At 45.6% G+C, this 22,259-nt stretch overlaps 6 protein-coding genes across 6 annotated transcripts; 3 read left to right on the forward strand and 3 right to left on the reverse strand.

Annotated features, from left to right (window-relative positions):
* Positions 1-3,006: 3,006 nt before the first annotated feature.
* On the reverse strand, positions 3,007-3,789 carry DFJ58DRAFT_736046 (uncharacterized protein; the record flags this gene model as incomplete). Its single annotated transcript, XM_041386735.1, has 3 exons — positions 3,007-3,108; positions 3,158-3,250; positions 3,304-3,789. 3 exons carry the CDS (start codon positions 3,787-3,789, stop codon positions 3,007-3,009), a joined length of 681 nt encoding a protein of 226 aa, XP_041236040.1.
* Positions 3,790-5,233: 1,444 nt separating this feature from the next.
* On the forward strand, positions 5,234-8,761 carry DFJ58DRAFT_847795 (uncharacterized protein; the record flags this gene model as incomplete). The annotated part of the gene is made up of 18 exons (XM_041393521.1): positions 5,234-5,250; positions 5,280-5,354; positions 5,486-5,659; positions 5,712-5,771; positions 5,817-5,905; positions 6,046-6,077; positions 6,124-6,351; positions 6,399-6,609; positions 6,811-6,930; positions 6,953-7,210; positions 7,401-7,408; positions 7,471-7,479; positions 7,740-7,747; positions 7,999-8,072; positions 8,248-8,365; positions 8,454-8,527; positions 8,620-8,648; positions 8,711-8,761. 18 exons carry the CDS (start codon positions 5,234-5,236, stop codon positions 8,759-8,761), a joined length of 1,635 nt encoding a protein of 544 aa, XP_041236041.1.
* Positions 8,762-9,981: 1,220 nt separating this feature from the next.
* On the forward strand, positions 9,982-12,020 carry DFJ58DRAFT_847796 (uncharacterized protein; the record flags this gene model as incomplete). Its single annotated transcript, XM_041393522.1, has 7 exons — positions 9,982-10,007; positions 10,070-10,193; positions 10,243-10,302; positions 10,385-10,495; positions 10,810-11,131; positions 11,200-11,265; positions 11,311-12,020. 7 exons carry the CDS (start codon positions 9,982-9,984, stop codon positions 12,018-12,020), a joined length of 1,419 nt encoding a protein of 472 aa, XP_041236042.1.
* A 724-nt stretch (positions 12,021-12,744) lies between these two features.
* Positions 12,745-13,381, forward strand: DFJ58DRAFT_847797 (uncharacterized protein; the record flags this gene model as incomplete). The annotated part of the gene is made up of 4 exons (XM_041393523.1): positions 12,745-12,845; positions 12,930-13,030; positions 13,150-13,218; positions 13,275-13,381. 4 exons carry the CDS (start codon positions 12,745-12,747, stop codon positions 13,379-13,381), a joined length of 378 nt encoding a protein of 125 aa, XP_041236043.1.
* A 2,312-nt stretch (positions 13,382-15,693) lies between these two features.
* DFJ58DRAFT_847798 (uncharacterized protein) lies at positions 15,694-16,244 on the reverse strand (the record flags this gene model as incomplete). Its single annotated transcript, XM_041393524.1, has 2 exons — positions 15,694-16,121; positions 16,169-16,244. The coding sequence occupies 2 exons, from the start codon at positions 16,242-16,244 to the stop codon at positions 15,694-15,696; spliced, it is 504 nt and encodes a 167-aa protein (XP_041236044.1).
* Positions 16,245-17,036: 792 nt separating this feature from the next.
* DFJ58DRAFT_736051 (uncharacterized protein) lies at positions 17,037-20,667 on the reverse strand (the record flags this gene model as incomplete). The annotated part of the gene is made up of 16 exons (XM_041386736.1): positions 17,037-17,247; positions 17,316-17,356; positions 17,415-17,472; positions 17,518-17,864; positions 17,911-18,137; positions 18,210-18,566; positions 18,620-18,767; positions 18,819-19,004; positions 19,074-19,264; positions 19,315-19,806; positions 19,864-19,935; positions 19,995-20,045; positions 20,100-20,195; positions 20,244-20,276; positions 20,328-20,505; positions 20,551-20,667. The coding sequence occupies 16 exons, from the start codon at positions 20,665-20,667 to the stop codon at positions 17,037-17,039; spliced, it is 2,805 nt and encodes a 934-aa protein (XP_041236045.1).
* Between the last annotated feature and the right edge of the window lie 1,592 nt (positions 20,668-22,259).

Raw genomic sequence — 22,259 nt, forward strand, 5'->3', positions numbered from 1 at the left:
TGCATCTGAGTGCCGCCTCTACACCTCTGGAGACCGCATTCTCCATTGCAGACATAGGGGAGGCATCATCTGGCTGAAATTGCGGTGGCTCTTGCTCAACCGTTGGTGATTGTTCTTGATGTGATTCCATAGGGTCATCGTCCTGCTATCACATGAGTTTAAAATGAGTTCGACTACATTTAGTACTTACCTCTGCAACAGATACCAGACACATCTTGTGTGTTGCTCCACGTGCCTTCCTGATCTTTTTATCGCCTCGAGGCATGGAGTTTTGAACTGTGGTTTCTGGGGCATTTTGGGTTGCTGTTGAGTGCTCCTGGGTCCATGTCCATTTCCATGGCTGCATGCTGTTGCCTACTGCATTTTGCAAATTGCTGCTCCATGTTAGCGAGTTTGCTCTCTTTTCTGCCCTCAGTTTTTCTAATTCTAGTCGCAGCTTTTGCTCCATCTCGGCAGAAATAGCTTTCTCATGTTCTTCTAACTGCTTGACATCATTAGCAATTTCCCTGGTTGGTTGTTCTTCCCCACCTCTTGTTTTTTTCTTTTACTTAATTCTGCTTCGCATCGTGCCAGTTCTTCAGCAAGATGACAATGTTCCTCAGTGCGTTCTTCTAACTGCTTGACATCAGTAGCAATTCCCATAGTCAGTTACTTTCTCACCTCTTGGTTTTTTATTATGCTTAATTCTGCTTCGCATCATGCCAGTTCTTCAGCTAGCTGCTCAACATCATCAGCAATTCCCCTGGTTGGTCGTTCTCTCTCACCTCTTGGTTTTTTCTTGCACTTATTTCTGCTTCACATGGTGCCAGTTCTTCAGTTAGCTGCTCGACATCATCAGCAATTCCCTTGGTCGGTTGTTCTTTCTCACCTCTTTGTCTTTTCTTGCACTTATTTCTGCTTCGCGCCATGCCATTTCTTCAGTGATGTTCTTCAGTTGTGCTTCCCGTGCGTGATTTTCCTATCAGATTGTAGGCATACATCTGACTGAAGTGTCTGTTGCACTTACTTGCTTCTCCCACTCTTTCAGGGCCACTTCCCATTGCTGAGTCTTCTTGTTGATATCCTGTATGTGGCGCTCATGCTCTTCGTCTGCAAGACAGTCATTGCTCCTTGATGCTGTCTTGAGCTTCTTGGCGTATCTGCTGGTATGATTAGCAGTGACATATATTCATGAGTTTCTCATGTGTACTACTTCTGTTTCATGCATAACATGATTGATCCGCTCTTGTTGTTCATACACAGTCTGGCGAAGTGAGGTGTCTGCGAATAGTCGACTTCATGAAAGCAATGCTTTTCAGACACCTGGATGGGCACTATGAGTCATGGAAGTTGATTTGTGCTATTTGAATGTACCACTTCATCTCTGGCCCTCTTGTCAATTCGAACCACACTGGTGGGAGGCTGACTGAGAGCATCCATAAAGTTACCAGCACCACTCTCATCATTGTCTTCATTGTCTTCGAATAAATCCGCATCATGAGATGTTTGTACACCTTCTGGCTCAAGGTGAGGGCACTGCATGTCAATGTCGTCATCGACACTCATAGCGGTGTAAGAATTCATTGTTAGGTTGCAAAATGGAATGGCATATTCCTGAGCCTTCTTAAGTCATGCTAGTGTTTATGTGTTTATTCTTCTAGTTGTCTTATTATGAACAACAAGCCATCTTGCCCATCACCATCACTTTCAATTATCTTGTTGCTCAATTCCCCTGTACAATTACCTTGTACAATTACCCTTAGCGACTAGCGGTGCAACAGGAGTAAGATTAACATTACAGATTCTTATTGTCATCCTTCATTACAGATTTGGTTTGGCTCCCTGCTGTTTCCGGCAACTATGTCCCCTGAATAGACATCTAATATGGTTATTGTCTTTGGTTTAGCACGTCAAGTTTAAACGCTGGACCATTACTACCGCCTGCCTCCATTGCCTGCTTTCATTGCCCGCTTTCATTACCCACCTTCATCGCCTATGTCTTACATTCTTGTCTTGATTGAAATATAATCAGCATGGTGAACACTTGCACGTATATCCTTCCGACATCTTTTGTAAGTTATCAGCCACTTGCTCACACCCTTTTTTTGACCTTCAAATCAGACCCCAGAATTTCACCTGCAGTGCAGGCTATATTCGACATCATGGACCAGACCCCATCAGGTCACTATGTTGACATGGTGCTCTGGTCACTCATGTACTGCTCAGCACTTTCCTGTTCCTGAAAGTCTCTTCGAGGAGGCCACCATGCAGCCTTATGTCCACAACTGTTTCGTGACTGTGCGCAAAGGGAGACACATCTATCAATTTTGCATATTCTTCAAATGGCATCTTCATCTTAGAGCCAATGTGCTTCTTAGCAGTGAGGCGATGCAGTTGTTATGAGGATTGGTGTCAACAATCCCTCCGTTGTGAACATGCGAGGCAGAGATAATGTGCTCGCCGACTTCATAATTCACCAGTGAGTAATAGTAAACAATTTATTGAGCGTAACTTAACTATCTCTTTCAGCTTTGCACAGAGGATAAGTGGTCATCCAAGAGCTAGGCTCCCATGCAATCTTGCTCTTGTAAAACCCTTGAGCACTCGTAACAATTGCCGATTGGCTGTGAGGTGTGGAGTAGCATAATTTTCTGGACCACAAATGCATTAGAATATATTCTTACATTATTACCAGAATTTCTCAGCTGGACTGTGAACATATTATTATTGGAAGTTTCAAGCTAAGGGTGCGCAAAACTTCTATTGCTTGATCTTTGCGTTCACTCACATCTATTCCAGGGTGCACAAAACTTCTCTATCGGTCAGGGATCTTCCAGTGCTCAATTTGTATTCGCCCTTGCTTGCATCAGCCTGTCTGGTATCTATACCAGAAGTCAATGGATATGCTCGATTTTGGAATGCAAACTTAATATAGAATGCATACAGTGGTAAAGGATGGGGATATCTAGTGCTGCGGGGGTATCACTTCTTGCTCTTGCTCTTGCGTACAGTCATTTCTCCCTCCTTTCATCTAGCGTGACCTGATGTGTATTTCAGGCGTGTCATAATCATATTGTTGACTAGCCATAAGTTGCTATAATTTTCAAGGTCTGGGAAGCCAACGAGAGCCTGAGATGTCATAAGTTCATTGACAATAACGAGACCGATAGCTGTTCACCTTGTCGCGCACAACTTTCAACAGCGTGGGACTTTGGGCAGAAGCGCATTTTGTCGTGTCAAGGTGGTCCTCAATGAAGTTATGCATATTTTTCTTATGGATTCATGAGTTACTTTGCAATGCTGAGGGTACAACACTTAGCAAACCTTGAATTTTGCATACACCTTTGGATTCCAATCCAAAGCTTCATAAAGTGTGTACCCCCCATGCCCAGGGTGCCCAAATTCACCGGCAGGTTTAGGAATCTTCAAGTCTTCCAACAAACTCACGCTCGAAGTTGAGGAGTCACTATCTGACAAAGAATCCAAAGAGCCTGCAGAATCTGAGGCCAAAGGCATTTGAGAACAGGAACACGGGAATGCAACCTTCTTTATGTATGGTGAGGAAGAGTGATCAGATTGCTTGAGCATCCACTTTGCGAGTTTGAACTCAGGGGCAGGTGTGGATGATGATGCCCTTGCAGCGGGAATGATACTAGCTTTAGGGACTAGGACTTCGTCGGCAATAAGTGTAGTTGGGTGATGATCAACATGGACAAACAACTCCAGCTGGTCCGTGAGCATTGGGGGAAAGGGCAGTGGTGCACCAGTCTCCGAGTAATAGAAAGGAGGAACAACTGTAGTATTGCACATGATAGATAGAGTGATAGATAGAGAAAGAGCTGAATAGCTACGCTGAACTTAAGGGATGGTTCAAGGGGAAGCAAAAGCACTCAACAGACTACCATATTGGGCGAAAACAATAAGGGCTACACAAATGGTAACCATCAAAGATCATGAACTATTATGCAGAATAGAACTTATTAATTAAGGGGAACATCGACGTATCTCAAGAGAAGAATAGAACTGTACAAATGGTGTTGGCATCAACAAAGACTATAAAAGTTACCATGGAATCAAAAACAGATCCGGGAATGATACAAAAGTATTTGATAACAAATGCGCAATGCTAATAAATACGCTGTGAGCAGGCGACTACAGCAGATCAAATTACAATGTCTTTCCTTGCTACATTTTTCAACAAATCAGTGCAGCCACAGTGTTACAAGCTGCTCGCTCGTCTAACTACCTACAGTGGGTCTGTCTATGCACTTGTGATCTCTAATGATGGGGACCTGTGTGGAAATCACAACCTGACTAGATACCTGTAAAAGTACTTAGCCAGTATATGTGGTCGTAGCTCTGCCTAGCTGCTTCACTTGCAAGCAAGAGTGTTCGACCCTAAAGGGGTCTGCTGTCTAGTTAAGTTGAAATATGTCAGTACCACACAAGGAATAGAACCCGAAGATAGAAAGTTCGAGTCTGAAGGTAGGAGATGAAGTCCGACGTAGGAGATACCGAGTCCAACGTTTCGGGGATTGGGGAGGACAGGAAAGCAAGGGAAAGGCAAGCAAAGGTGCGGGGTTAGGATTGGAAACACAAGGGAATGTTTAGGAATAGTGAGCGACTGAAGTTCAGATTGTAAGGAGAGGAAATCAGATAGATTCAGCAGGTATGTATAGGGGATAAGGACTAAGTGAGGTGACCTAGTATCAGGGAATTTCTCCCATCTACAGAGTGGTAATGTACGATCTCCTACTGAGTCCTATTTAACTAGCTACGTGAAAGTCCGGAGTACTGTAGGTGAAAGTAGTAGCGCATCATCAGGTCCGAAGAAATATGTAAAAGGCCATGAGGTGCTGTGGCCAGTGGGAATCCATGTAATAGCGCTGTCTACTGCATCAGTAATAAGGAAATAGATGACTACGCACCTAGTGGGGTTAAGCACAACGGGACTGGACATAGGTAGGACGAGTCTGCAGGATATCTGAGCGGGTCCGATCATCGGGTTGCGTCGGGGATGTCGGGTTGCATCGGGGATGACTAGGGGTGAGTCGGACAACATGGGGTATGGATGCAAATTGCATAGTGGCTTCATACAAGCCCAGCAGAAATATGATTGTCACACCTGCTTGCATGCGGTGGTGAGAAAGCGGACACTCAGCCATAGACAGTGCTAACACACAAGCAGGTACTGAGGGCATCAAACTCTGGGATATCAAATCTCAGAAAGAACTCACATCATTGTCTCATCACCATGGATCCTGGGGAACAGTCAGTTGTGCAATCTGGACCATGACCAGGAAAACCACGGCAGAAACCCTCTGTTATGGACAGGCCTGGGTTACATCATATTTTTGCGACGCAGTCTCACAAATGTAAGTGCCCAGGGTTCCCACTCAACTGACCATTGACATCAGCAGAAAACATTCCAGGAGATTTGCACCAGGAGACTTGGATCAGGTTTTGAGATTACATGCTTGTCCTGGCATTCAACTTCCTCCAAAAGCAACCTACAGATTGCAGTGGGAACAAGAGACAAAATGGTTCAGGTTCTGACACTCAACGCAAGCTTGCAGCTCCAGTCCGTCTTCGCAGTGCAACTTGAAAATACGGTACCCAAGTCTGTAGCATTCACAGATAACCAAGACATCTATGTCTTCAGGCTCTATGATGGCAACTTGTCAGTCCCTCCACTGCAAAATTTTTATCGCCTCATACTAAGCACCGAACAGCATGAAACTGAAGGATGAAGATGGTGGCATAGTGCAGGAAATTAGCTGCAAATCAGTGTTGTGAGGACCATCACTCTCAACCCGCGCGTTGCTGACATTATCCAGTGGTCATGCTGCAGTGCACTCAAAGCAGGGCGTTTTCATCGTAGATAATGCGACAGACAGCTTTACATTGTATCGCCTTGAAGGCAATGGTGAGCCTGTGTGAATGTTTGCAACTGCTGTGCCACACATGTCGGTCCCCAAGCAAGTGGCATTTGGGGAAGAAGGCAAGGTAGTTGTGGGGGGAAGTGACAATGGATTGGGCAGATAATCGAAACCCTCCAGCACGCAGATACAGACGCTGGCCTTGTGCAAACAATATCCGTAAGCATTAAGACTGGTTGGAAAGAATGTCACTCAACTGGTTTAGATGCGTGATCTCCATGGCTGCTGCACAATTGCCAGCACTTCAACTGTGCTAGGGCATGGGAAAACCACAATCAAGATATGGGCATACGAGTATGCAGTACAGAAGGTATCCAAGGCGCCTTCAGAGAATTACTGGTCCCTGTTGTGCATACTGATGATGCTGACACAACTACTGGCACTGCTATCCATGAGCGTATTCCTCCTAGTAAACTATAAAGATAGCCTTTTGGTAAGTCAGCCATTTGGTCAGCAGCAATTTAACTAACACACCTCTAGGACAGCGCAGTAAACCATGTGCATGGGTACATGACTTTGGCAATGATGATTAATGTGGCCAACAACTTTTCACAACATGTAAAAGTGGCCATGATGTTTGATGAGTACGTCAATATCGAGAAGGAAAGTCCGACCAAAGGATACATCAAAAATGATATCAGGATGCTCCAGGAATTAGCAGACAAGCTCATTGAGTTAGCTCAAGAAGCGGGTGGGGAGATCAATGAAGATGAACATTGAGATGAGAACAACGGCAATACTGATCATCTGCAAGCAGTGACAGGAGATGAACAGAGGAAGGACCTAGTTCTTATCCAGTAGAAGGTAGCACGCCAATTGAACATAGACATAGTCCACCGGATTGCGCACAGGAATGTATGATGAGCCATTGACCCCTTCACTGTATGTACAGTGGAGGGGATGACAGTTGGCAAAAGCGGAGGAGTTGACAAGGGGTGGTCCAAAGGATCGCAATCAGCGAAGGGGATGGAATTGGTGAGGTGGATGGTACTCCCATGCAGGAGACACAACAGTACATACCATCATGCTCCAAGGATGGGAGAACAATGAGCTCAATGAGCTTGACAGTGTGAACCAAAGGATCGCAGTCGGCAGCAAAAGTGGAGGAGTTGACAGGACATTGGGTGGTGCAAAGGATCGCAATCAGCGAAAAGGATGGAATTGGCGAGGTAGATGGTATTCTCATGCAGGAGACACGACAGTACATACCGTCGTGCTCTGGGGATGGGGGATGATGAGCTCAATGAGCTCGACAGTACAAACCGTCGAGCTCGTAGTTGGCAGTGATGAAGGTGATAAGTTCAAGTTTGAAGCTTGAAATGCTGAGAACAATATTATGTAACAATTTTTTTTTCCAGATATGGAATATGTTATTTGTGACTGTTGTGCTCTTTCATCGCCAAAGTTCCAAGTCCTTCATCCTTATGAAATGTTGACCTTATCACAACCTTATCACTATTACAAGTTCCTTACTTTTCCTAGGCTCAATGGTATGTACTGTCAAGCCTATCGTTCTCCTCGTCGAAAATGACCTTTGACAACCTTCTCTCAGGGCATGACTGTATGTACAGTCATGCCCATCCATCGTTCTCTACTTTCATCACCAGCAGGCTCAACTGTTGTTACTGTCAAGCCTGTTGTCCTTGCTGACCTTCTGTGATCTGTTGACCATGAATATTATTATGTAACAATTTCCAAATTTGGGATATTTGTAACTGTTGTGACCTTTGTTGCCAAAGTCACAAGTCCTTGACTCACTATTCTTTATCCTTATCCTTATCCTTAATACTTATGGACCTTACTATCCTTTCTTACTCACAGGCTCAACGGTTTGTACTGTTGAGCTTGTCATTCTTGTCCTCGACAACGACCTTCCATGACCTTCTCCCAGGGCATGACTGTATGTATGGTTGTGCCTGGCGTTCTCTGCCGATTTCATTGCCAATGTCCCAGGTCAACATTCATTGTTTCCTGGCTTGACGTCAAGGTTGCCATGACCTTCCACAACCTTTTCCCAGGGAATGACTGTATGTATGGTTGTGCCTGGCATTCTCTGCTGATTTCATTGCCAATGTCCCAGGTCAACATTCATTGCTCCCCGGCTTGACATTGAGGTTGCCGTGACCTTCCACGACCTTTTCCCAGGGCATGACTGTATGTATGGTGGTGCCTAGCATTCTCTGATTTCGTCGCCATCGCCAATGTCCCAACTCCAAGTCAACCTTCATCACTCCCCTGGCTCAATGTCTGGTAGCCTCTTTCCCACATTGCATATATTGTCAATGGCTATTCTACTTTGTATTTTGACCTCTGTTGACATGACACTTAGTTATTGACTATGGGTTTAACATTCTTTCCCTGGACTCCCATACTAGGAGCCTTTGTTGCATATTGATCATAGGACTGCCTATCGCAGAAATAACTTGTAAACTGCACCGGCCGATGAAGTGAGTCATTATGTTTTTTCTCTTCTTATATTGATCATGGGTTTAACATCCTTTGCTTGTTCTCCCCTCACCGCATAATTAATCATAGGTTTAACATCCTTGCCCTCGTCTTTCATGGAACCGCCTATCACAGAAACAACTTGGGCAGAAACTGCACCGAAGGTGTGTCATTATGATATTTTCTTTTACTTTTCTTACATTTATCATGGGCTCAACATCCTTGCCCTTGTCTTTTATGGAACTGCCTATTGCAGAAACAACTTGGGTGGAAACTGCACCAAAGGTGCGTCATTATGATATTTCCCCTTACTTTTCTCATATTGATCATGGGTTAAACATCCTTAGGCACAAAAACTGCACCAAGAAGTTGTTCTGATGTTTTCCTTTCTTACTTAAAATTGGTCAGTCCTTCAGTACTACATACACCTATACCTCATTTTCTCTCCATCATCAGTGTCTTACTCCATAATGCCATCCACACCCTACTAACAACCATAATATATTTCCTTGTTTGGGTATTCTTATATTGAACATCATTTTACCGCTGTTGTGGTTGTGTCTTAAAGCTTACCCCTACCACTGTTTTTGTTTTAGTCCATGTCTCAAGCCACACCTGTGGTCGTGTCTCACTTAAAGTGTACCCCTACCACTGTTTTCTGTTTTGTTTTAGTCCACGTCTCAAGCCACACCTGTGTTAAGACCGTGCTCAAGGGTAGACGGGATCTGAAGGGCTTGGCCTCAGCTCATACACTGTGCCCCTTACCCAAGTATGGTGCCCTTGATTTCAGATGAAGTCCGATGATGGTCCGACGAAGTCCGAAGGACTTCCAGAGGCTGGCTACTCTAGTAGAGTGCTAGAGGACTTCCAGAGGAGTGTGGGAAACATCCAGAGGAAGGCGGGAGAGTTCCAGAGGAGTACAGGAAAGTCCGGAGGAGTGTGGGAAACATCCAGAGGAAGGCGGGAGAGTTCCAGAGGAGTACAGGAAAGTCCGGAGGAGTTTCCACTGCACAGAAGTAGAGAGACCCTAAGGCATTGCCTCTAGAGGAAACAGAATGGAAGGGGGACTGCAAGGGACAAAGTCCAAAGCAGGATAGAGTGGAACTACATCAGGAGGATAGATTCAGAGGTCCGAAGGTCAGGAGGACCAAAGGTACGAAGGTCAAGAGGACCAAAGGTATGAAGGTCAGGAGGTCTGGAGGTCCGAAGGTACGTAGGACAGGACATAGTTCTGGGGTACGGAGTATGGATAGGGGCTACATTGGACGCAGTCCGAAGTAGAAGCAAACAGAGAAGGACTACACTAGGTAGAGTCGGAGGGACAGGGATTAGATGAAAGTCTTGGAAAGACAGGAAGTGCCGGAAAGGCAAACTTCGGCTTAGGGAATCAATCCCCAAGCATGGATGGAGACAGAAGGATAAATTTGGAGGACCAGAAAGTTGGCCTAGGGAATCCTTGCCTAGGCCTAAGAAAAGGTCAGACTAAGATGGACCGAAGTCCGAGAGCAGAATGAGTGAAGTCTAAGATGATATTTGAACTAAGGAACTCTAGCAGTTGTACAAGGGTTTATATACTGGAGGACATATGAAAGGATCAGTAAGCAGAGGGACTAAGGCTATGTACGAGCATGTGGAAACACATTAGTAAGTGAGTCGGAACATAAGTAAATGAACTCAGAGATGAAGTATGCACAAGGATCAATCAGCAAGACGGAAGTACAGATAACCGAAGTCCGGAGTCAAGGGGATTACCATAAGGGGATAGACACTGATTTAAGGTTCTGGGTTCAGGGATGGATACAGATGATATCCAGAGACCTGGATATGAAGGTATGAATCCGGACATCGGATCAGGCATCTGGATATTGGATGTGCGAAGGTAAATGGATCTGGGCCGATAGTGGACTGGAAGTCTGGGGGCATGGATAAGGGTATGGAGGTCCGGATGCATGTCCGGAAGGCATGGGAATGTTATCGGATGTAGGCCCAGAACATGGGAGTATTGATATGTGGAAGTACAGGGGTGCATGGATGAGGATATGCGGATGTGTGCATGTGCAGGGGTGCAGGGATCCAGACAGATAAAGGATCAGAGGTCTGGAGGCTTGGACAGGGGGTATGGAGGTCCGGATGTGCGTCCGGAAGGCATGGGAATATCATGGGATTTAGGTCCATGGCATGGGATATGACAACCTGTGATCTTCTGTCATTGTTGCCACTGATATGGTAATCACTCATTGAAACTCCACAACTACTATATAGATGTCCCTTCTTGCTTCTCTAACATCTCTCATCCAACCCCCTAACGTAACAGTTTGTACTGTTGTGGTAGCACTTCAATCTACTCTACTCTCAACCCTAACGTAACAGTTTGTACTGTTGCGGTAGTCTACATCTCTATGCTTCCATGAGTAATGATCTCCATGTCTTTGTGCATGATTGGCAGGTCTATACCTCTCCCACTGCACACTTGCTTCCCGATGTCATTCCTTATGAGCCTCTTTGGGACCCTCGCGAAGACCACAATTCTTCTCCCGATGATACTGATAGGCCGCTCTCTACATGTTGGGTGTACGGAGCTTGTCTGTGGTTTCCTCTTATACCTTTGAATCCTACCTTCGATGGGCCAATCTTTGGATGGCTCAATCACTCCAGGTTCTCACTCCTCATGGAGGTGGATTCACAGGGAAAGCACGTTCTCCACCACGATATTCGGGAAAAATGGGTCGCCTTAGAGCAGAAATTGCTCTGGTGCCAGGAACATTTGGGTGCTGGGCTGCTCATTCCATGAGGGACTAAACTTCCACGCGCTCTGACTGCCTATGGCTACCAACAGTCACATACAGACACGAACCTTGCAAAAAAGGTCGCAATGAGGTTGTGGAACACATTTCTATGCACGGTAACCATATGTTCATTTCACTGTGATTGCCTGACATATTTCTAGTAATCGCCGCTACCCGCTCATGGTACATCATGACTCATCGACACCACAGTTCCAATTGTCCCTGGACAGCTATCTTAACGAATGGCCCCAAGTATCCCATACCTGCTGAATGGGTTCTTGAGTTGTCCCGCTCATTCGTTGGAGATCTCACAATAGGCGTGCCACGTACAGGAGCCTTCATTTCTTCCAATCAGTGCCCTTGGCAAGTTCAATTGCCCATTTTTGAGAAGTTCTCAATCCCGATTTGGGTTTGCTTTTCCCAAAATGTGTCTACTGTTGATTCCAGCTTGCGTCATTATATCCCATCTCAGGGAGCTATCACCCGTGCGACCGAGTCAGTCCAACGGGGTCAGCTAGATGACAGTTCGTGGGGTCAGCAGGATGACAGTACATGGGGTCAACCGGTCAACAACGGTCAGCGCACCCTTGGATGGGACAGTAGTGTACTTGGATGGGGTCAAGCCAGTGGAGAGCAGCCCATATCCGATATTCCTGAAGTCCATGTAAACTCTCTATTTCCAATCCCCCAACCCCACTCTGGACGAAAGCAAGGAGAAGATTGGAAGGCATTCTTTGCATGGTGCTGTGAGGAGAATAAGAAAAAAGAGGAGAAAGAGACACCAGCTCGACGTCAGTCCCGTCAGAGCCGCGAGTCTGCAGCAATGAGCCACAGCATTCCTGGCAAATCTAGCACAGTCGTGGTGTTCTAATGGCAACCTGATGACGAGTTTGGCGGCTTTCTTCAATGCATCCATCTCACAAAGGCTGAGGTACCGACGACTTGTATGTCATATAACAAATCTACCCGGGTATACGACTCATTTTGTAATGAGTGGGACTCATGTGATGCATTGGATCTTGTGAGCATTCCTGATGGCAACTGGGAAGAAGATAATTTTCCGCCTGCCTCTCCCCCTGCTTCTTCTGAACCCACCCCACCACCCCCACTGTCCAGTTTCTTACAGGACATTGAAACCTACTTCAGTTGTTATGAAGTTGCGCCCTCAGCGCAATATACTCGAATTGTTGAGCAATTTGTCTCAATTTTACATTTTCATCTCGGATATTGACTTGCAGCATCTACCACTACACCCCGAGGCAGATCCACCACATTCGATAATTGGAGTCGCAAGACACAATGGGCTCACTTATGCAAACTCGTTGGCGATGACCCCGTGAATATTGCCTCAATTCCAGAGGCACAGAAGCATGTTATCACATGTTTCATAGGTTACCTCGTCACCCTTCCCAAATTTCATTTGTCAGACGTCCCGCCCGATCTCTGGGATCTGAGACCTGACCCCCCCCTGTTGATTTCGAACGCTCACATTCGAGTCTCCTATGTACAGCAACTGGAGCAGTGGCTCTACATAATCAAGCCACATCTGTCTTTAAGTCTGGTGCCATGGAAATTGGCAGTTACTGGCAGCTACCATGGCCATGATGTGCCTCCGGCGTTACTGGGGCTCGGATATAACAGTGATCGCATGCAACCTCCTTGAAAAAGGAATCGCCATAAAGACATTGCTACCAATGTCAGTTCCACCTCATGCACAACGCCCACTTATGGAAATCCGTACATACTCCCTCAGACACGTCCTCCCCCACAATAATCACAGGCTTCCCCGTTTCAGGCCTGTTTATGCCGACTACATCGTGTATGAGCAACACTGTCACAAGTTCATGAACCAGCCTCGCGCAAGAGCAGCCCTTCTTCATGGTGGGCTCATATGGTGGCTGGCTTTACACAGTTTTGAGTTCAATGTTCTCCCCTCCATTCTCGACAGTATTTCACGGGAAGCAGCACCATTTGGCTTCATGCTGGACATTAATGGCCAGACTTATTTGATGATGAGCTGTCGGACGAGGAGGTAGATTTCATGTGTGGGACATATTATGTGCATAACAGTAATTCAAGTTTCTCTTACTCGCATCAACAGTGGCGCTTATGTTTTAATTTTTAGATGACGGGAATGTGGAAATTGTCTCTTGGTGGCCTAGACCCCAGGCGTGGGCTGCCTCAGGGCTGAATGTGGGGTTCTGGTCCAGTCGATGTGAATCTTGGTTCTAGTCACGCCTGGACAACATTTGACAGGGCATTTCATGAGAGCGGCATAAATCCACTAATGATGCTAACAGTCCAATGACTGGTAAACAGTAGAAAGGCTCACTCAAGTTCAACCCACTTTGGTCACCCAATTTTAGATACCTCTTAGGTTGATTGTTGTATATAGAGGTTTGCACCTAAGAGGTATGTTTCTGCTGGTCTCTCCAGTGTTCCATGGTCCTTCCCTATTGTTTTTGTGGACCAAAAGAGAATGTGCTGCACATGGACCATAGACCGTTGGGACCATGTCATGGCACGTACCACAGGGTATTTTGGACCACATATCTAATGGATTTCCCTGGATATATAGGAGTGTCTGGGGTCACAAACCACCTAAATGTTCGATTTTTTGCAGTAATTTTCTGTTGATTCTGATGGTGAATAGCATTAGACTACAATGAATGTTTGTGTTATATCTACCGTATAGAATCATATAATGGCTGAATTTGTGGATGCAATTGTACATTGCCCAATTTAGTGTCTTGCTAGGAAGACACCTGTACATTCCGAAGTCTGGTAGTATTTGTGGTTGTATCTGTTTAGTTCTACTACTTCACACTATGATTGTATTACCATATTCGTCTATGTGTTACTGGCATACCTGGACCTACCTTCCTTATCTGTCACTCAGCCGAGCCTCTTTGACCGGTTTACACCCTATGTCTGCACATGTCCTGTCGATTTGCACGTAATAATGTGGTATAGTTGTTACATACTTTCGCTGCAGGGATGCTGGTTGAATTTTTACAGATGCATATCCCCATGCACCTACACTTGCTACTGACCTCACCTGTACATTCCGGAGTTTTACGTAGTACAATAAAAAAAAGCTACAGAGTTGATAGCTAGGATGCTTCCTACCTTGGACCTTGGTAGTGGTCGCCTAGTTTTTCAAAATTTTGCGCAATCAGTACCTTTGTTGATACTCACTTTTGACTGTTGGCTACATGATCACTCTAAATCCCGTGAATAACTTACCTTTGTCAGACCCCTACCAAAAGTGCTGAACCATGGTACTTGTGACTTCTACCATACCTTTGCCTAGGCGATTTTGCCCATCCTACTTACCTTTGCCTGGATGCCAGGTTTACCAGTAGTATCTTCGGTCATGATCCCATGGTAGAAGACTGCAAAGACAATATAGCCTACATAGGGCAGACCGCAACAATGCTACAGACTAATTAGGGAGGACCATATGTCCCATAGGGCAGACCGCAAAGACAATTCAGCCTGCGTAGGGCGGACCGCAACAACACTATAGACTAATTAGGGAGGACCATATGTCCTATAGGGCAGACCGCAAAGACAATATAGCCTATGTCGGGCGGACCATATGTCATGTAGGGTGGACCACAACAACATGATAGACTAACTAGGGTGAACCATATGTAATATAGGGCAGACCCACAACAACATGATCAGAATGCTGTACGGTACGAATCTATGATGTCGGTCCAATACCCAACATACAAGTTACAGGGACAAGATAACCCACACCTTTATTATACACCTTTTCGCTTTTCCAGATGACCCCCCCTCCCTATGTCAGTCCAGTATCCTCGCCAAGAACAAATAGATGATGATCGGAATGCGGTATGGTATTAATCTATGATGACGGTCCAGTACCTCCACCAAGGAAAATTGATGAATTGCGCAAAATGCCTCTTATTACAGACCCCCCCCTCCCTATGTCAGTCAGTACCCCCGCCAAGAAAAATTGATCAAGATTGGAATGCTGTACAGTACGAATCTATGATGACGGTCCAGTACCCCCTCCAAGCATGATTGGAATGCTGTACGGTACGAATCTATGATGTTTGTCCAGTACCCCCACCAAGAAAAAATTGATAAATTGCGCAGAATGCCCCTTATTACAGAGCCCCCCCTCCCTATGTCAGTCAGTACCCCTGCCAAGAAAAATCAATGAAGATTGGAATGGTGTACAGTATGAATCTATGATGACAGTCCAGTACCCCCACCAAGAATGATCGGAATGCTGTACGGTTAGAATCTATGATGACAGTCCAGTCCTCCCACCAAGAAAAAATTGATGATGATTGGAATGCTGTATGGTACGAATCTATGATGTTGGTCCAGTACCCTTGCCAAGAAAAAATTGATGAATTGCACAAAATGGTATGTGAATTCTTTCTGTCTGTCATATGCACACATGTGTTAATGAATATCTTAACAAATTTAACAAATGGGATGTGACAGAAAATATCTTATTAAATAAATAGGATATTACAGAAAATATTGTATTGAAACACTGCATTCTACATGTTGCGCCGCTTGTGTAACGATTTTATAGGGGAAGAAGGCATGAAGTCATTATCAATGTCATCCAAGTCATCCAGGTCATCCACGAGCTCCTTATTCTGGTCATACCTATATTCATCTGCCAATGCAATCTCCTCAATAGCATCCATCAGTTCCTCATCTTCAATTTCGCCATACTCCAGGTCACTCTCTCCATCACCCTCTCTATCTCCTTCCAAACTCTCATCATCATCATCCTCATCCCAAAACGATGATCGTGCCTGACTAAAAGCGGCTTGAACCAAAGCCTCGTCTGAGGGTCCCCAACTCGCAATCATAGGCCACACGCACGGAATACACTGAACCTTTTTCCTCCAGATGACGCAGATGTTGACAAGTTCATCTGCGCGAGACCCAAGGTGGAAAGACATCACTGGATCTGCGACTGTGAAATAATTAGATACTGTTCATAACATTTGCACACTGACGCACCTGCTTTATTCAAGGCAGTTTGCGTACTGTCCCACTCTGCTAACATCCATTCTTGAAGGACGGCCCTCTCCCACATCAGTCAAGCCTCCTCCTCATTGCACCGGTCAGCTTCAAGTTGCAACCGGATACCATTCCTGACCTTGTCATACAAATCCACAAGTTGTGCTTATTGGTATACACTCATTTCAATCTATTGAAACCCCCCCCCCTTTCAACAGACTAATCCAACTAGAATTCCTTCAGTTCTATCAGGAAGACACCATGTGCAATTTTTCCTGAAGAACAAGTATATGGTTTACCTCAGTACTATACATTTTCTGGACAAGTCTGTAGCAATCCTATGCAAACCTATTCAGGACCCGGACCTTGGCAACTCGTGTAGATAATTTCAACCAGTGTGAGTCACTCTCACGTGACATTCAATGCTTTCGCATGAGGTCTACCTTACTACATTTTCACTCGGTCAATGAATACATGTGTCATGTAGCTACATGTAGCTCGAATGTACTTCATTGGTCACGTGATTCAAGAGTATGTAGCTGAAACTAGAGAAGTACGAGTCAGCGGAGTCACAAGACATAGACAGATTGATATTGAAGGTTATAATGTTGCATGAGTGCAGACATAATGTTGAAGAATATAACTGTGTGTGTGATTTCACACACAGTATTCTTCTTCAACATCAGGTAAGTCTCGACAATTGTGATGTAACATAGACGACAAAACACAAACCATGAGTCATAGATTAGAAAAGCATGTTTGCATAGGCATAAGAATTTTAACATGAGTCACATAAGTCACGACAAGCAAAGTATCATAGTTGAAATCAGAGTCGAGATTAGAGAGGCAGTTATAAAAGCTGTAAACGTCAGTTATACTCAAATTCATGCTCATCTACAGGAGCAAGTAAACGGCGATCCAAGACATGAGCAGGCCGAACACGTGAGGCATATTGGCGCGAAGACGGAGAGCCCTCAGAGTAGGGCACAACTGCCGAACGAGATGGCAAGTGCGTAGTGTTTTGGTTCGGAGGTCCCATGCGTGCCTTTGATGTAGCGCGAACATGTGGCTTAGGATGGCTAAGGAAAGAACAATAATTGATACAATTAGCACCGTAATATATAATGACAATTGAATAGTAACGTACTGATGACCAAGAGTAGACCTTTGATCCATGCTTGTCCTGTCCTGCGATTCGAAAGGTATGCTGAGAAAATAAAATAAAATAAAGATGTAGACGATGTACACACATCCTGGCCCATTGCCTATCATCCACCATGGCAGTCTCGATGTCGTCGGCCTCACTGATAGTTTCGTAATCACCACGAGATCATTTCCAATTGTCAGACGTAGAGGCAATAGAATGGCGGATGTCTTCACGCAGACGGGTGTACTGGGATCGACCATGGGCTGCATTTGAACCTCGAGGCGTAGCAGGCGAAAAAGGAGAAGATGGTGGGAGATCGTCATAGTCGCCTGGGAGGTCACTGTTGTCAGCGAAATCATCATAGTCCGTGTGCCTAGGGACAAATTGGTTGGAGCGCGGAGCCCCAGAAGTGGAGCGCAAAGCCCCAGCGGCAGAGCGCAAAGCCTCTTGGTTTGAGCGCATAGCCCCTTGGTTTGAGCGCGGAGCCCCAAGGTGAGAGCACGGAGCCCCTGAGTTGGCGCGTGGAACCATACCACGTGTACAAAAAACCTGCTGGTAATAAGTATAAAGATCTTCAGTTGAATCATAAATTTACCAAGTTAGGACGCAAAGCCTCAGAGCCCGAATGCTCTGCACTTGCATCTGAGGTCGGAGTTTCTGCACGAATCATCTTGCCTATTTGCTTGTGAGTAACATGGGGAGGGAGGTCCTTAATGAATTTCTCTGAATCTTTGAGACGACGTAAGATGACACCATCTGTATTGATGACAAGAGGGATTTCGAACACGTCACCAGTGTATGAGGTGAGGTCTTGCAACTGAACTGTAGTTTGAAGATATTAATTAGTGGCTGTTTCAAATACAGGAAAATGGGAAAACGCGTGAGGACTCCAACCCTGGATAGATAAGAGAACATCCGGCACCTCCACAACCACACCCTTTGTTCGTCGATGCTCATTAGACTTCTTGGACTTGCCTTTCCGCTTAGCCATCTTGCCTTTCTCTGCATCGCTATCATCCTCATCCTCATCTTGGCCCAACTCAGCCTCATACATCTCACCAAGATGAATCCTCAAATATGGACCCACCAGGGCGCATAACTGACTTGCGGATAGCACTTTGAGGTCAAAATCAGTGCCAGGGGGTGGAACTCCAGCGGGCCAGTCATGGATGCACAACCTTGTCGAGTACAGGACATCAAGCATTGTCATCCATCTACTATTGGAAGTCTTTAGTGCATGACCGGCTTCAGCTATTAGCAAAATGTGAGTACAATGACAGTACGATCAGGTGAGAGATACCAACCGAATGCTTCGCTGATGACCACAGGTGCAACCATGTGATTTCTATCCCTGTCAGATTTACCGTTGCGTAGAAGCGAAGCATTGGCGACCGGGGCAGCCAGCGGAAGAGAATTAATATTCTTGCCTCCTGCTTGCGCAGCCTCTAAGTCCTTATACCTGTAGTATGTTAGCTTGATGTAGCCTTTAACTAAAAAAAAAACCCATTTAAGAATTGTTGTGATCTCATCTATCATATGCTTGGCATCGACTCGTTGAGCGTCAATGAGGGCCTTTACAATATCTGACCCCGCAAAAAAGCTGGAGGCCTGGCGGCCAGACTCCTCATCTCCTGGGTAAATCACAATACCAGCGACATGAATTCCGTATGTGCGGTGCCAGTACAAAGCCTTCAAGAAGATCGCGTTATCAATGAATGTTAGTCACCAGTAAATGTTAGTCACCAAAACAGCACTCACCGATTTTGCAAACATTTCACGGACTGCCATCATAAGACTGCATGACTCTCGAGAGGATAGATCGTCAGGAGTGGCAATCACATGATCAAAATGCTCTCGGATTTGTTTCCATAGAGCTGCGTTCTTAGGGTCCTTGTGTGAATGGGCATGATAATGCTCAGCCTGCTTGGCTTTCCATGCCTGCAAGCTCGCTGAAAAGGTATGAGCATAGATCGGAACAACCTTCAATGCAATAACATACCTGCTTTGGATGGGTGCAGCACAGTTTTGAACCAGGCCTGATGCTGATTCCAAATGGACTCCTTGCGAGTTGCTTTCCTAGCTAATCCTGCCTCCATCAGAATAACCTGCCGATGTTTCCCAAATTGTTTGCCAATGTCGGTCGCTTCCTCCTGGACCCTCTTACCAAAATCATGCACTGCCAAAATAGCTTCCTTAGATAGTCTGCCCGCTTTGTGCGTCGTCTCGTCCCCGTCTTCAAGCTTGTCTTCTTTGTCACAACCCTCGGAATCATCATCATTGTCGTCTACCTCTGCCTCTGCCACTGCTTTGCCCTTCTGATGTCCCACTGTAGATGGGCTGGGGAACCTCATGGGATCCGCATTGCGCTTGGCTTTCTTTCGTTGCTCTTCTGTTGCAGCCCAGTCGCTATCAGAACCAGAGCTCTCTACAAATTTCCCCTCATCAGAAGGTAAGTATGACTTCTGAGCACCAGATCTGCGCGGGCAATGGGCTAACGATGTTACCAAACACATGAGCGGTGTACTACCAAATATATAGTGAAACCTACCTGTGGGATTTTCCCTTTCGTTCGTTTGGATCACGCCATCAGTGTTGGCTGGACTGTCAGCGTTGGATGGAGCTTTTATAAATTATGTTAGTGTATGTACTACGAATTGAATAATATATAGTGAAACCTACCTGCGGTGTTGTTCGTTGCTACGTTGCTGCCGTGCTCACCGTCGGACTGAGCTGTGATAATGAAATAAGTTGATTGTAAACCATGAACGAGATAACAAAACTTACTGGGTGCTGTCTCCCTTTTGTTCGTCGCTGCAGGACTGATACCTGTACCCGTGTCACTCTCAGTGCGGAGAACAGCACTGTCATCCCTGAGAGAAGCTGAGGGACAAGAGTTATTCAAAGTTGAAGACGAAAGAGAAAACGAACCTTCAACTTGCTGTGTATTGTTATCCGTGTCATCTGCAAAATAATCAGCAATAGTCAGAAGGTGGTAAGAATCAGTGAACTTACCATCAGGTAACTGGGCCTCGGGTTCCTCACTTGCATTATTGGACTTGTTGGACTTGTTGCTGACGAACGAGTGCCTGGCGAAATTGGAAAAGAAAATGTCTTCCTCAGCAGATGATGTTAAAGGGTCGGAACATTCGGACCTTGGAAGGGGACGAGGCTTAGGCTGAGCGCAAGGTACCTAACAATGAGTCAGTAGATGGCAAAATGACAGCTATAGGCTTACATTGGCCGACTTTGAACCAGGGCGGGAACGTGCTTCGTTGCCATCCTTTGACGTGGACACCTGGTCGGCTCGAAGTGGGGCTTTTGACCGGCGTCCAGAGCGGGTAGTAAGAGGCATATGTGAGACTGTTTCTCGTAGTCACGAAGATACAAAAAAGGTATGATATTGTCGAAAGAAACACGAAGTTTCTCCACAGTTTTATTGCACCGACACGAAGTCAGGTGAGAATACGCGAAAGAGGATTTGAGATTGTAAGAGCAAGTAAAAAAAAAACTAGAAATTGAGGGTACCTACAGATGGGATAGCATTATATATACAATCACAAGACCCTAAGGCGGTTAGTGGGAACTGGATCACCAAGGAAGGATTCTATTCGCTTGACACTGGTTGCAGTATAAAATACCTGGTTTTTCAAATGTTCAAGATGAACGGACATCAAGAAATAAAGTTACAATATAGTTCGCCTGACAGCCGAATAAAGTTGGCGCCACGGATCGCACAGGATATGTGACGGCAACGAAATGGAGCCAAGAGGTTGGTAAGAAAATCTGTGATAACATTTAACATTAGACCCTACTCTAGAACATGCAGTAGACCAACCTATTTCTAATAGATCTGCATTGAGTATGAGTCCCTACAGTAGAACAAGCGGTAGACTGACCATTTGGATACAATGAAGCTCCAATTGAAAGGTTCCTGAGGGATAGAACAAAAAACTGACCGATGAAATCGAAAACGAATGTTGCGTCAGGGATCGAGTGAACGCATTAAGGAAAAGACATTAAGGAAAGTCAGAAGAGGGAGTGGAGGAAGAGAATTAAGTACACACTCAACTGAGAGGCTCGATAGTGAAGGTCAAACTTTGAAGAAAGGACAAGCGGTGCAGACAGACAGCAAGTGAGGTATGAGGAAAAGGAGACCCGATCAACCCTACTGGTGCAGCAGCGGGTGAGCAGTAAGGGCGATCTTCCAGACACGTAGTCAACTGATCAATTTAAGTGAATGGCACGAAGCCAATTCAAAATAGGATGGAACCAGGAATCCGGGTGGAACATTTGTCAGGGCTATGAGGAAAAGGAGACCCAAAGAGACATTAAAGAAAGTCAGAAGAGGGAGTAGAGGAAGAGAATTAAATACGCACTGAACTGAGAGGCTCGATGGTGAAGGTCAACCTTTGAAGAAAGGACGAGCGGTGCAGACAGACCAGTAAGTGAGGTATGAGGAAAAGGAGGCCCGAAAAGACATTAAGGATTGTCAGAAGAGGGAGTAGAGGACGAGTATAAAGTACGCACTTAACTGAAAGGCTCGAAGGTGAAGGTCACAGCAAGGACGAGCGGTGCAGACAGATTCCAGATGCAAAGCACTCCCGCGGACGATCTTCAACCCTACTGGTGCAGCAGTGAGTGAGCAGCCAGGGCGATCTTTCAGACACGTAGTCTAGGAGTGTTAGATCAGTGACACGGAGTCAACTGATCAATTTAAGTGAATGGCATGAAGCCAATTCAAAATAGATGGAGCCAGGAATCCAGGTGGGTTGCTAGTCGGGGCGAAGGATAAGGGTGGTAGGATGCTGAAGGAGGATGATGGAGACGACGATGGAGACGATGGAGATGACGATGGACGATGGAGACGATGGGATGGGGGAGACGATGGATGGGGGAGATTGAGTAATATGGGACTTTCCCACATTGAACTTGCAATTCACATTC

The sequence above is a fragment of the Suillus subalutaceus genome (assembly GCF_016647625.1).
Source record: "Suillus subalutaceus strain FC151 chromosome Unknown DFJ58scaffold_246, whole genome shotgun sequence".
NCBI classification, from domain to species: domain Eukaryota; kingdom Fungi; phylum Basidiomycota; class Agaricomycetes; order Boletales; family Suillaceae; genus Suillus; species Suillus subalutaceus.